This window comes from Balearica regulorum, chromosome 26, assembly GCF_011004875.1.
Source record: "Balearica regulorum gibbericeps isolate bBalReg1 chromosome 26, bBalReg1.pri, whole genome shotgun sequence".
In the NCBI taxonomy this organism is placed as follows: domain Eukaryota; kingdom Metazoa; phylum Chordata; class Aves; order Gruiformes; family Gruidae; genus Balearica; species Balearica regulorum.
The window spans coordinates 1,875,959-1,889,191 of NC_046209.1; the positions used below are offsets into that span (position 1 = coordinate 1,875,959).

A 13,233-nucleotide genomic window follows, 5' to 3' on the forward strand; every position below is an offset into this window, starting at 1 on the left:
CGGGTTAATTAGCAATCAGCCACTCCCGGCGTGCCGCTGTGGCCAGAGGAGCTAATGCATTCCTCAGCTGTGATATCCAGCATGGAGCAGGAGAGGGATAGGGACTTCTGCTCCCCCAGGAACCCTCTGCCCAGGTCTAGTGCCCACACCTTCAGGATGCTGAACAACTGGAGAGGGCTCACGGCAGAGCCATGAGAGAGAACAAACCATGGTCTGTACTGAAAGAATAAAAGTGCTTCATCTGCTCATCAAAGAAAAGGGTGCAGTGTCATAACCATAAAAAACTTCCTGGTAGAAAGAAATTTTATACTAGAGTGCTTTTCTGTTTAGCCAGCACAGGTGTAACACGCTCCAAGGGCTGGAAGCAGACACAGAGTGGGTTTAGGAATAAGATGCATTTTTCATCATGCAGGCAGAGATGCACCAGTAGCCTGGCCTCATGAAGACAACAGGCAGCCAGACCAGGAACTGATCTCTTCGTGCCTGCTCCTTTTCTGCATTATACCCAACAGGTTTGTAGTAGAGAGTTTGCAAATGGCAGCTACTACAGGCACTGCTCACGTTCTGTAGGCAAGGCCCAATGTGCATCCACCCTGGTGTTTCCTACACGAAAGAAGGACAAGGGTGGGGGCCTGCCCCGAACACTGCCTAAAGCGTTTGTGACAAAAAGCAAAATCGACCAGTATCAACTGCAAGGTGAATCAGTTCTACTGCCTGCAGTTATTCTGGCTCTAGGTCAGTAACTTTGAAGCCACAGATAAGTTTTACAGAGTTTCTAGAGCAGATAATAACTGTGCAAGCTTCTTGCACAAACATGCCTAGTAAAGAACCTGAAGTTTGGCTTTGGCAGGAAGCTATTTCCACATTTCCTCCCAGATACCTCTACCAGTACACTCAAATCCTGACTGAACACCAATATTCCTCACTTCATTCCCAGAAGTGCCTCAGTTTTGCCTAAAAATATGCCACTACTCTAACACGAAGCTTCCCATGAGCAGACCCCGTGGTGCTGAGTTACGTCGCTGCTGGATGATCTCAGTCCCTGTTATGCTCCCTTACTTATCAGGACACTTTAATAGGAAATCTTCCCAAGAGAGATTTTGTTAATCCCAGACAGTTCTGCACCTTAATTTCTCAGTGTGTTAATAACTTCAGAACTCACACCAAAATAGTAAGCTCTGCACTAGTAATTTTACAATAAAAGGTGGAAGTAGCATTCATAATTTCACAATATTCATATCAGAGTTCAATAAACGGCAAAACCAATAGCAATATCACCACTTCTCACACTCCATTTTCTGCATTTTACCTCCACCCTATTTTGGAATGTGTTTGGAAGGGAGATTTACTGAGACAGGTGTAATTCCTTGTCTCCAGTGTCCCCATTACTATCACCCTATGCTTGGGGTTACAGTTTGCTGCCAGTGATTTTAAGTGTGACATTAAGATGTATTCTGAGCACACTAAGGTAACGCTCTGTTTGAAACAATGGCAGTAGCTGTCAGCACAAAAGATTTTTGGCACCAAGAGAGCTGAATCAAGGTTAGGAGTAATGGGGAAGGTTTGCGTTTTCACGGCATATTGGTGTACGCTCAGAGAAGTCATTGCAGGGTACAAGTTGGAGCAGCTCTGGGTGGCTGTTCTGAGCTGGCAGCTGAACAAGCAGCTCAAGGACTACCGCAGCTCCGTCCTCTTGCCCCATATCCTCTGTCCTTCCTATGAGCAATGTGGCAACCAATGACAAAAGGACTAAAACTGCACCGAAGATCTACTGAAAGTAGGACACAGTATCTTTCATATCGACCTGTTAACTGTAACTTATCTACCACTTCTCTTAGAAGCTAATTATTTTACACATTTAAATTAGGGTAATTAGATCAGCAGGAATTGAACTAAACCCAAATGCTGGTAGCCTTGTGAGGATTTTCTGAAATGGGGTTTTGTATTCCATCTGCACTTCCTTCCACTAAGGGAAGAGAGTAAGTGTCCCCAAAGATGAGAATGGAAATTTTGATCACTTCCTCTGTTACTAGTTACACACCACTATCCAGTCTGCATCATTCATTTCCATATAGCCCTTTGCATATAGGGAGTAGGAATATAGGTAAAGGAACCCTCCAAGGAAGTAGACTCCCTTTCAAACTGTGAGACAAGACCTGCACCTCAGATCTTGTTTCTGCATTGCACTGGTACAATCACTGAAATGCAGCCAGGCGGGTCTTGGCATAACGGTTTGCCAGCAGCTATCCAGTCTTCTGATTTTCAGATGTCCATTTTATATAGTTCCCTTGTCCACACTTCGTACTGATGGCTTCACCTTGCTAGAAATGCTGACGTTCCCACCTTTACATCCTTCCACGGAAAGTGCAAACCTTGCTGTGCTGGTAAGTAGCAGTTAACAGATGCACACGGTGATCCCTGAATTTGCTGCTTCTGAGTTCAACAACTGGCCTCACCTTCCTTCTATGGTATTTGCACATAATACACAAGAACCTGTTGTTACAAAACGTAACAGAAGAATAATTTCATCCTGGGAGAAGGAAGGCATCCTGAGACTGTGTAAAGAAGCTTAACCTATTTATGTTTTGAGGGAGAAAAAACACTGAATAGCTGCTTATCTGGTGTTTCTTCCCATCCAGGTATCTATGTTGTACACATCATCTTCATTTCCAAGCATTCCTGTTTAACTTGAAACCAGGTGTCTTGCTACAGCTGGTACAGACTTCCACACAGGAGAATCCATTTTCAAGCAAGTTTCTCCTTCCTGTGTGAAAACTGGGAAAAAATGAGCTGTTTGTGTCTAGAAGAGCATCAACCTTGTACTTTATGCATGTCTGGCAAGAGACAGAGTGAGGCAGCACAGCCTTGCGTTCAGGGATTTCTGTGATCAAGAACCCATGTTATTTTCCAAACAAGAAAACATAAGAGAATATTTATTTGAAAATGAAGAAAAAAGTGCCTCAGAAAAAATGCTCAACTTTCAATGGCCTTTAAGAAAACGGGCTACAATGTCTGAATTTTGACCACACCTCAGAAATAATTCAGAATAACAATGAAGTACATAAATTGATTCATGACATTTTTGGACAGAGGAAGACGTATCATAAAGGTCACTGAAACACATTAGAAAAAGAAATATGTGGAAAATGTTTTGAAAACCTAAATAAAGGGAAAGGAGAGGAAAACAGAGAAAGATAAAATATAGGAAGATGACTCAGAAACTTCTAACAAAGCACCAGATCTGACACCAATACTCACTATGGTCAGTGACAAGTAATTTAACCTCACATGTAAAATGAGGATAGTAGCAACCTCTCGAGGCATTGGGAGACTTAATTAGTTGCTATTCGTAGATTAAACAGAAAGTCTGAAGGTGAAAGCACTAAATGCTAAGTATTATTAGCTTCTGAAGTATTAGTTTCTGTAATTGGGCAACCCCAACACTACAAAAAAGTGGATCAGTGTCAATTTTTGAAAGAAATTTATTCTTACAGTTCTATCATGTAAAAAATATACCCAAACAAGGAATTTTGCTTTTAAAAGTAGTAACTGGTAACACATCTATGTAATACACAATGCAGCTTGTCATCTTTAATTCAGAGTTTCTGACTCCTACCCAAATTTACATTCCACATTCCTTAACAGGAAACATCATGTCATCTTAACCAAACAGCACTGTGAGCCGCAAGCTCCCAGAGCTCTCTGTGAAACTTGCACTGCTATGCGTTCCCGTTGTACTCAAGAAAAGCTCGCAAGCATCGATTCATTAACACAAGACACGTTTGTTTGTGTGGCTGAACTCTGCCTTACGCTGTCTGATCCCTCTGTAGCCAGTGCTGGACTTCCCAAGCCAACTGCGCCAGTGGTTTTTGAGCTGGTTTCTCTGCTCTTCCAAGGCAGAGATAAATGACCCTTGTAGAAGTTCCAAACCAACAAGAAAAAGAAAAGAAGAGCAAATCCAGCTCCTGAGAGTTTGAAAACAAGCTTCTCCCTTTGGCTGTCCACAGATTTCTGTTCTGCTGCCTCGTTCGGTAAAGAATGTGGTAGTGAAGACTGAAAACCCTCAGCTCCTGCTTCATTATGCTTATTTGCTGTAGCAATAATATTTGCTTCCTCTGTCTGTTCTTGGGCATAAAGAGCATAGCGGGCCACAGTGATAAGGAATTCCTTCCCTTTGGATTTCTCCACTGACAGACAATCATAGAATCCAGCCGCGTCCATTGTTACATTAAATATTGCTATTCCTCCATCATACAGGAGATATTTAGAGTCCTCGGCCTGAAGTCTGCTCCCGTTAAACTTCCACACTATGCTTGCCAGATTCGACAGAGGAACACATTTAAGATGAACATTGTTTCCAAGGGTAAAGAGACATTTTCTCACACTACTTTCTGAAATTATGAAGATAATTTTTTAAAGTAAGAATACTGAAGATTGTTTAAGTTACAAAACTAAATACGTATTCAAATAAATATAAAATTTAATTCACTGGTCTGACATGGGTAATAAACAGGTAAGGGGTAAAGACAAAGGAATCCCATTACTAACAGGTCTGACTATCAGTGACATCTTGCTGGCCTTATTTCCACTGATGTGTTACGGAATGAATACGGGACTAGAAGTTTAAGACTTCCAGATTTTAATTTGATTTTGCCTCACCTGTAAATATAGCCATGCATAAACAAATTCACCTCTGTATGCCTCAACTTCTATATTGGTTAATGCCACCTCTTCACAGAAATGCTTTGATGTCTGCACAATGCTTATATCAGCTATGTAAAAGTTCCCCAATTGTCCCACTGATTGCCTTATTACCATGTGTCGTGCAGTCTAAAATATACAAGACTAAAGACAACTCTGACTTTAAAAGAGACATAAGTGGAGGTAAGAGATACATCTTGTGTCACTGAAGAAAGCAATGTATCTTGCAACTCCTTACGAAGTCACTGCATAATAAAACCAGATCACACAGACCTGCACCTTGACATTAAAAGTAATTAATTTCCCAATCCCACTAAAAATAAGAAAAATAATTTTAAATGGCTGATAACAAATAGCCGCCTTTTTAAGTGTACTCTTGAACAGTATGTCATGTATCTGCAGAACAGCATCCTAAAGCTGTGACAGATTCAGTAGGATAGCTGATGTGTTGTGTGATTTCTGCAAAGTGGGTGCGGGAGTGACACCAGTAACTTCCAGCAGGTCACTCGAGAGTAAGAGTTTCAGTCTGAACTAAAGTATTATGACATTTAGATTGAGAGGGTTAAGAACAGTAGGCAGTACCAGCTCAGTGTGGGTTTTTTTTGTTTTGGTCTTAGTCCAAAAGTAATAATCAACATGATTTTAATTCTGTGGTTTTCTATAATGCAAGAATTCCAGTGAGCGCAAAGCATTTTGATCACAGGAAGTTAAAATATTCTTTCTTAAAACAAACATTCACATACCTACACTAAGGCAGCTGGAAGCATCCCCATATTTCACACTTTGAATTAAATTCCTGAAAAAAAAAAGAAAAAAAAAACCAACCCAAACAGATGAAAACACAGACAAGAAGTATTCCGGCTTGTATCACTCCATTTCTAGGAATCATCCTAGGTTAGTGTTACGGACATGAAGAGTGCACTGACAATCTCGCATCAGGTGTGCAGCTGAAACAACAGCTTTTTACTTACTCTGTACGACCAGCCTGGTTTGCCAACAGGACACATTCATTCGCAGACCGAGACCACGCGCAGTAAGGATCCCTCGCCAAGATGCAATCCAAGCAGTACGTGTATCGGTGGCACTCTGAAACTGGAAGCTGCACCACTTGAGACAGGGACCCTACATAGAGCATTCCCTAGAAATGCCAGAGGGAGTTCTTTTACAATAGTGAGTGACATTTTAAGCTGTTATTTTCTAATACAGATTGTAAGATTTTCTGCTATTTATTAAAAATATCAGTAAACTAAAAATCTTTTAAGAATAGATGGCGATATGAATGAGGAAAAAAACCTAGCTTTCCAAAGCGTGTAAAACGTCAGAGTTCCTTCCCTAATTTTTTAATTAACATAAAGGCTTGTTTCAGTTGTATTTTGACACACACAATTTCTTCTTCTACAGAAAAAAGATATTTTGTACATCTGTTATTAATAAATAAATGATAGAAGTAGAATTATGAGACATTGACAGGCTATTTAAAAGCCAGAAGAACACCGCTGAAGAGCGAGGCCCGAGGCAAGCTATTACAGCAGTCACTTCCCATATGCAGGGACAGAAGTTCTACCTTTTCAGAAGACAGCTGGAGAGATTGTACAGGCTCAGGAGACAGAAACAGCTGTAGCTCTTCTACAATGAACATTTCCCCATCACAACTGAAAGCTTTATGCAAATATCCATCATCTACATAAAATGAAATGTATTTCTAAAGATAAACTTGTTTAAACATAGCATAGCATTTTAGCCTGATAATTCATGTTGAAATTAGATAGAGATTTAGAAGACATTCCTGGGCATAGGGAATTTTTTAAATTCTTCAAAGCAATTCTCATTTTTTCTTTCAGTAAGAGAGAAGCAATGATTTTTTTTTTCAGGGGAAAAAGAGATCTCAAACAATCCCTGCATTTGCAAATACTATTATGTCAAGTCTCCTTTGATATGGAAAGTTTCTAAAGAGAGCCTTTTAATGTCCAACAAGCCAAACACATTTAATCTAACAGGGATGAAAATATTAGACTAGCAAGACAGCTCCTGAATGCAAAACTTCAAACAGAGCTAATGAATACTGTTACTTTTTTGAAGTCTGAGAAAAAAATTCTGGAACAAAATGCATAAAAATGTATAGTATCTTTTCTTATAAATAAAAGCACTTACCTGTTCCTAGAAACATAACATCATATGCTTGTTTATCTAGGCCAGTGACTCTATCTACTACAATCCTGGTATAGTTTGAACCTCTCTTCAGTAGCACTGGTCTGTCACCAAGTGGATTTACAGAAGTATCCATTAGAGGGTGATCTCTAACAAACTGCAAAACTTTGTCAGGCAAGTCAGAAGAAGTATTATACCCAATACTCCGGGCAAAATTATCAATGCACTAGAAACAAAACATAACGAATGTGACTACAATGGCTTTAACATTTCACCAAGGTATAGAAAAAAGGTGTATTGCCTTCTAAACATTCAGTTATTTCTACTTATCTTCAAGAGATAAAAATATTTTCCTCACACTTTTCGAACTAGCTAATAACCCCACATCTCTTGTGGAGGAAACAAGGCACCTTTTCTAGGAACCTTCATATGATGGAATTAGAAAGCAGGTATCTCCTTCCTGATTATAAACACTGCTTTTATATTGGTAAAACATGAGTTAAAGATTTGCTACCAAAAGAAGATAATCCAGAGGCTGTTCTTTAATTAGAACAAGTAAATTCATATTTACAGCACCAGGACGTGGAACTGGCACTTCTCCCCTATATACCATCCACTTAACAGGGAAATGCTCTACAGTTACTGGTCCTTTGTAGTTTCCTTTGGAGAAGACTTCCTGAATATTTTTCATACTGTATGCACAAACAGCTGATATGTCTAATCTTCCCCTTCGAAGAAAAAAACAAACAAAACAACACATAAAATAAAAAACAAGTTTTATTGGCTTTTATATAGAAATAAATACTGTAAAATAACCCAGTCTCCACAGTGCACACTGCTGTGTCTTTTCCACGATTAGTTAAAAGATACCTAACAGTAAAAATACTTCTCTGTTGCAGTTTTCATGATACACTGAGAATAAAACACCCATAAAAGATGGTATTAAATATGTTCTTGTTAAAAATCAAATAAGTGTCCTCAAATAAATTGAATGAGGCTCTTTTGACAATCCTTCTTGTAAGCAGATGAGCCCAAGTATTACGGCAATCAGCGTTTTGACAGGATTCTCCTCCTTAGCTCCACGCTTCTGACACAGACCATTCATGCTTCTAATCCTTTTAACTCATCTTACTGAAAAACACAATACTTTTCCTCTTTGCCTCCAATTAGAATGCTTTTCAAAATGATGACTGAAAATTTAGGTAGACTTTTAGGAGCGGCTGGATCAGACACCAATGTGATCGCAGTTCTACCAAGTCCAAGTCTCTTTGCCCCACCCAAAGAAATAAATGTTCCACAAATCCCTGTCTGAGGACACATCGAACCCAACCTGCCGTAAACAGAAATAAAACTCACATAAGCTCCACTGGGTATAAACTGACAGGTAAATAGGAGGCAGCAGGTTAAGCTGGACAGTGCTGTCTGTACTGCATTCTGGTAATTCTGATGCTTTTATAAAACATGACAATTATCTACTCATGGCTACTTTGTCATTGGTATGTTTTGACATGTAAAGTTTTGATACACTTTGTCTTGTTCATTAGTCAGAGCATTAAGAAAAAGCTATTTCACCCTAAAACTTGTAAGGTATTTGTTTGGAGTTCTGCTTTCATTTTCACAGAACATTACATTAGAGAAGCAGGCCAAGACAGATACTTCTTTTGGAACAGGAGAATAATTCCGCACCTTGAAATGTCAGCTATTTCCTTTAGTGCTATAAAGACCAGAAGAATCCAGGGCTTTGTATATGTAATTATGTAATTTTATATGTAATTAGTTTTAATTGCCCCACCATCCAACTAGAGAAAACATAACTCGAAAAACTTGGCTTAGGAGAGGCTTTTGGTTAGTCTTTAATTGAAGGCTTTGGCCTAGGAACCAAAAACATTTTGTGTCAGACAATAATATGTGCTCAGTTGGATCACGCTGTAAGAAAAACAAATGTGGTCCATTAAAACATGCAGCGTAAGTAGCTGGTAGCTTCTTGCTCTGAGTTAAAGCCAAAAGGCTGTACTCAGACTATTAATACTGAAGCGAGAACCCTTACGCAGTTCATTACAAATGTTAGTAGCAGCCGTAGCCCTCTATCTCACCATTGCTGGGAAAAAATTCCATAAAATATGCTGTCCTGCCACTTCCTTCTCCTAAGTAAAAAGATGTCCTGGACAATATTGAAATGGAAGTTTAATTCCGGAATGGAACAGGAAAGGCGGGATTTTAAAAATGATGTCCATCTTCTCTGCAATATGCGTTTTCCACCAAGATCGCCCTACATTAAGGAATAACATCAAGACTGTAGAATGCATAAAGAAATAGAAGTAATTTACACCTAATAATGTTGCTGTGGGGAAGAATATTGTTGGCCTTTCAATACAAATCTCAGTTCAAAGGCAAAGAAAAAAGGTTTAAATGTCAAATGCCACCTGGCTGTGTCTTAGCAGGAAAAAGAGGAAGCTAGTTCAGAATTAAAATGTGTATGGCAGAATTTTGTTTGCTTAGCCATTGTTAATCACTCAACTATGAAACTTCATCTGAAATACACTAAACAAAATCTTTATACTACAAATACAAACTCTGCAGATACGGGCAATTCTCGACACCAGAAGCTTGTCAAAGAATTCAAATTCAACAGCTGTTTCAGTGAAGAACACATAAATTTTATCATCATCTCCATTTGGATTAGATTCACTTTCATGCACTATTTCCATGTTAACAAAGCTTGGTTCTGAAACACAGAAATATACAAGACATTTTAAGTTTATTCCAAGAAAAACATAAATGCCAAATATTATTTTAAAATTAATTCTAATTGAACTTTTTTGTGGACTAGTGGACAAGGAAAAGCATTTATGAATCTATCAAACATTAAGAGAAAGAACTGTGGTCTCATAAATGGAAAGGGGCTGTGGCTTGTCTCATCACTGTAGTCTATAGTCACAAACTTCTTTTAAATTTTGTCTTTAGTTCAAAAGCTCACATTACAAAATCAATACGTAACATACTATTACATTCCAGAGAGAACTCACACACCAAATTAAAGTTCAAGAGACTGAAATATATAAAAAAGCTTCTTACCATTTAGCCATGATGTTTTAAACTCTGTTCTTACAGGATTTCTCATACTGCGAAGTATTACAGGTTCTGTTCCCAAGAAATTATTTGAAGTAGCCGAATAAAATTCCCCATCTATACAGATTTGGAATAAAAAGTATAAAATAGTTATTTTTAAAATGCAAAAGACGTATCATAAGGAACAAATTGGGCTTGACGTGCAAAAATAGAATTAGGACAACAGTATCTGATAACTTAGTTTAGGTGAGGAAACCCATTTCAGGTTGCATGTCAGACCAAACATACCTACAAAAACAGACGCATACTTTAGAGTTGGTTCAAACGGACACTTTCCTCTGCTCTGTTCAGCTCTTCCTTGCAAGCTTATGTTCGTCCCATGGATAACCTATGGCAAACAATCATTTAACAGGATGAAAAGAATAACATTTGGTAGGGACTCTTCTGGTCTTTCATACTTTTATAAAAGAATTAGGAAAGTTTCTTATTTTCAACAGGAGTATTTTTAGAAAAGTGTTTAAAGATCTGCCATACAACTCAAATATCTTCAGTAAAATCTGTATTCAAACGTAATTACCATATGATCACAAGTTGGGTGATATGCGTTGGTTCCACAAACATACAAGTTAGAGTTATTTATCTTATGGAGGAAGAGGATGTAGTTCTGGCATCTTATCTACAATACAAAATAAAAAAATGATTACGCAGTGTAGTGGATTGCATCTGAAAACTTCCTGGTGTCTTAGCAGTAAGCAAACCACCCCAACAGATTTAAATGAACTTGCTTTGACTTCGTTTATTAAAAAGAAGCTTCATATTGTAGCCATGTGCATTTTAGTTAATAACTTAAGAGGGGAAAACAGAAGTTCCTACCTTGTCCTTTCCTCTACGAATACATTCCAGTTGTCTGTCTTGTGGAGCAAACCAGTATTCCTAAAAGCCAAAAATACCTGTAAGGTCATATGTTGCAATGTTGGGTTTTTTTCCACAAAATTATGTGTAAAAAAATCCCTGAATAATCCTAACTTTGAACCTATTGGGTACATAAGCATTGTTCTATGTATCTCCATAACACACAAGGCATAATAAATAACCTGAATGGAGGTACTGCTTTGCTTAAAAGATTCTGTGATAATGTTTCAAGCCTTGAAATAGTAATGCTTTTACGTATTTAAAATCAGAACATTAGGTTCAAATTAAGAGTTTTGGGTTTTTTTAGGGGGGGGGGGGGGGGGGGGGGGGGGGAGTCTTTAATTTACCCTGGCTATTTCTCTAGAAATATTATTCAAGTCAAGAGCAAATACTGCATCTCTGCCTCCAACAAATAAGGTATTGGTTTCTTCATTCACAAGGAGAGTGGAAACATTGGATAATCCTTCCTTCATAAAAGTGTTTATATTTCCATCTGTAAAACACAGAAGGTAAGTTATTTTAAAAATATTTATCACTAGAATCACAGTGTTATGTAATAAAAATCCCAAATTGAAAACAAATTGTAACAGAAAAAAGGTAAAAGCTTATATACATTTCCAGAATCTTTTCTAAATAATATGAAAGTATTTTAATAAATGCATGGATATTCTTTTCCCAATTTATTACAGGAAAATAAACACTGTTGTTATTACCTACAAGCCAGAACCTTTCCTCACTGTCATTTAGATGAGTGCATCTTCACCACTTGAGGTGAAACAGTCCATAGCATTCTTACTATGCCTAATAAAAAATAAACTCCCAACACTGTGCCATGTTTCTTTCTGCCTGTGAAATTACTATTTTTCACTTACTTTGGTATTTTACCGTTTTTCTGGGAATGCAGTTCACAACAGATGCTTTTGTCTCTTGTATTAATTGCAAAACAAGATAAAGGACAACAGCAGTGCTACCCATTTTCAGGGATTCAACTAGAAATAAGTTCTTCCCAGTTTTTATTCCTTGTCATTAAATAATTACAGGCAGCAGTTTCTTCATGGTTCTTGAAAATGCCCTGCGGAAACCCTCCAAAGTATCTGTAGTCTTCAGCTATTTTTTGAAACTTGTCGAAACCTCTTACATTTTCCGTCCAGATAACTGCTTCCAGACACCCTAAAATTAAAAGCAGTTTAAGCTCACTCTAATATTTGATTACCTTTATTTTTATAAGAGATGGACAGCCATGCCCTTTTTCCAGATTTTGTAGCTATTGCTTATATTTATACTAATCAGAATCACACCCTGCTCTGATGGCAATTCCAAACTATTACCAGCAAGCCAAGCTTTGCAGCAAGTCTGTGATTCTCATTTGCAGGCTGCAGTGTTTCAGATTTTCTGCAGGGTATCTAAATACTATTTCACAAACAGTAAGAACAAGTGGCAACATTTTGCAGTGGTCAGCTATTTTAGGTATTTAAGAAAAATCACAGCTAAAATGGCTTTATTTACAGTAATTTGCCCATTTTTTATATCTATGTTATTAAAAAATAATATATATACATATAAAATAAACCATATGTTATGAAAAAAGAATTTCTATTTTATTAAGTTAATTAGAATCAGATACTTTTATGCCTGGCATTTTGGCAGTCCATCTAACTGAATATGCCCTTCAGCCAGCGCTAGAAAACTGAGCAAAATTAAAGCTCGGTAGTTGTCCTCTGCAATTACAGAAACCACAAAGCCAGATTCCAAATCTGCTTTCAAAAAGAAGGGAATCTCTGTTCTTTCTGCACTTTCATCTGTAGGCAAATGCCAACAGCTGAGGAAACCGTTTGCATTAACATAAGCAAAGTAAAATATTGTTTGGGTTAGAATACTTCTAATTAGTAAACGTACTGGAAACTTCAGAAAACTAGGAAATAATGTCAGCCCCTGTATTGTAACCCCTGGTGTCTGCAGAGACAGATGGTGCCCATGTGCCAGGACGTTTCCTTGCCCAACAGCACACATCCCCCAGGATGTGACCGGGGTATTTGAGAAGTTTTTTCCACAGTCCTGTTTTATACTTTCCTGTGACCAGCTTTGTTCGCAGCACCTGGCAGTAACAGACACCAGTTCACAGCTATCCTGTCCCACCACGTTTGTTTCAGTGGACAAACCTTAATTTCACCCTGGATTCCCACAGCACGTTTTGCTTTAACCCCTTCCCCGATGAGCACTTCTGTGCTGCACTTCAGCACAGCAGGGCTGAGGTGACCCAGGCCTGAGGGACGGGTGGTGTACTCCCCAACCTGCGTCCCACCCCAGCATCACCCCAGTGAGCCCCGTCACCCCTCTGGGCACAGCCCGCCAGGCCCCACCGGGCTCCACCACCCACCGCTGCTGCCCCCAAGGCCGCACACA

At 38.5% G+C, this 13,233-nt stretch overlaps 1 protein-coding gene across 1 annotated transcript; it reads right to left on the bottom strand.

Moving 5' to 3' along the window:
• Positions 1-2,627: 2,627 nt before the first annotated feature.
• On the bottom strand, positions 2,628-12,470 carry LOC104643011 (semaphorin-4E). Its single transcript, XM_075776354.1, has 14 exons — positions 11,703-12,470; positions 11,178-11,323; positions 10,792-10,851; positions 10,496-10,594; positions 10,207-10,306; positions 9,925-10,035; positions 9,423-9,574; positions 8,943-9,118; positions 7,421-7,577; positions 6,853-7,075; positions 6,266-6,381; positions 5,673-5,839; positions 5,445-5,497; positions 2,628-4,391 (listed from the first exon to the last, which is right to left on the bottom strand). Exons 1-14 carry the CDS (start codon positions 11,803-11,805, stop codon positions 3,739-3,741), a joined length of 2,316 nt encoding a protein of 771 aa, XP_075632469.1. The 5' UTR covers positions 11,806-12,470; the 3' UTR covers positions 2,628-3,738.
• Between the last annotated feature and the right edge of the window lie 763 nt (positions 12,471-13,233).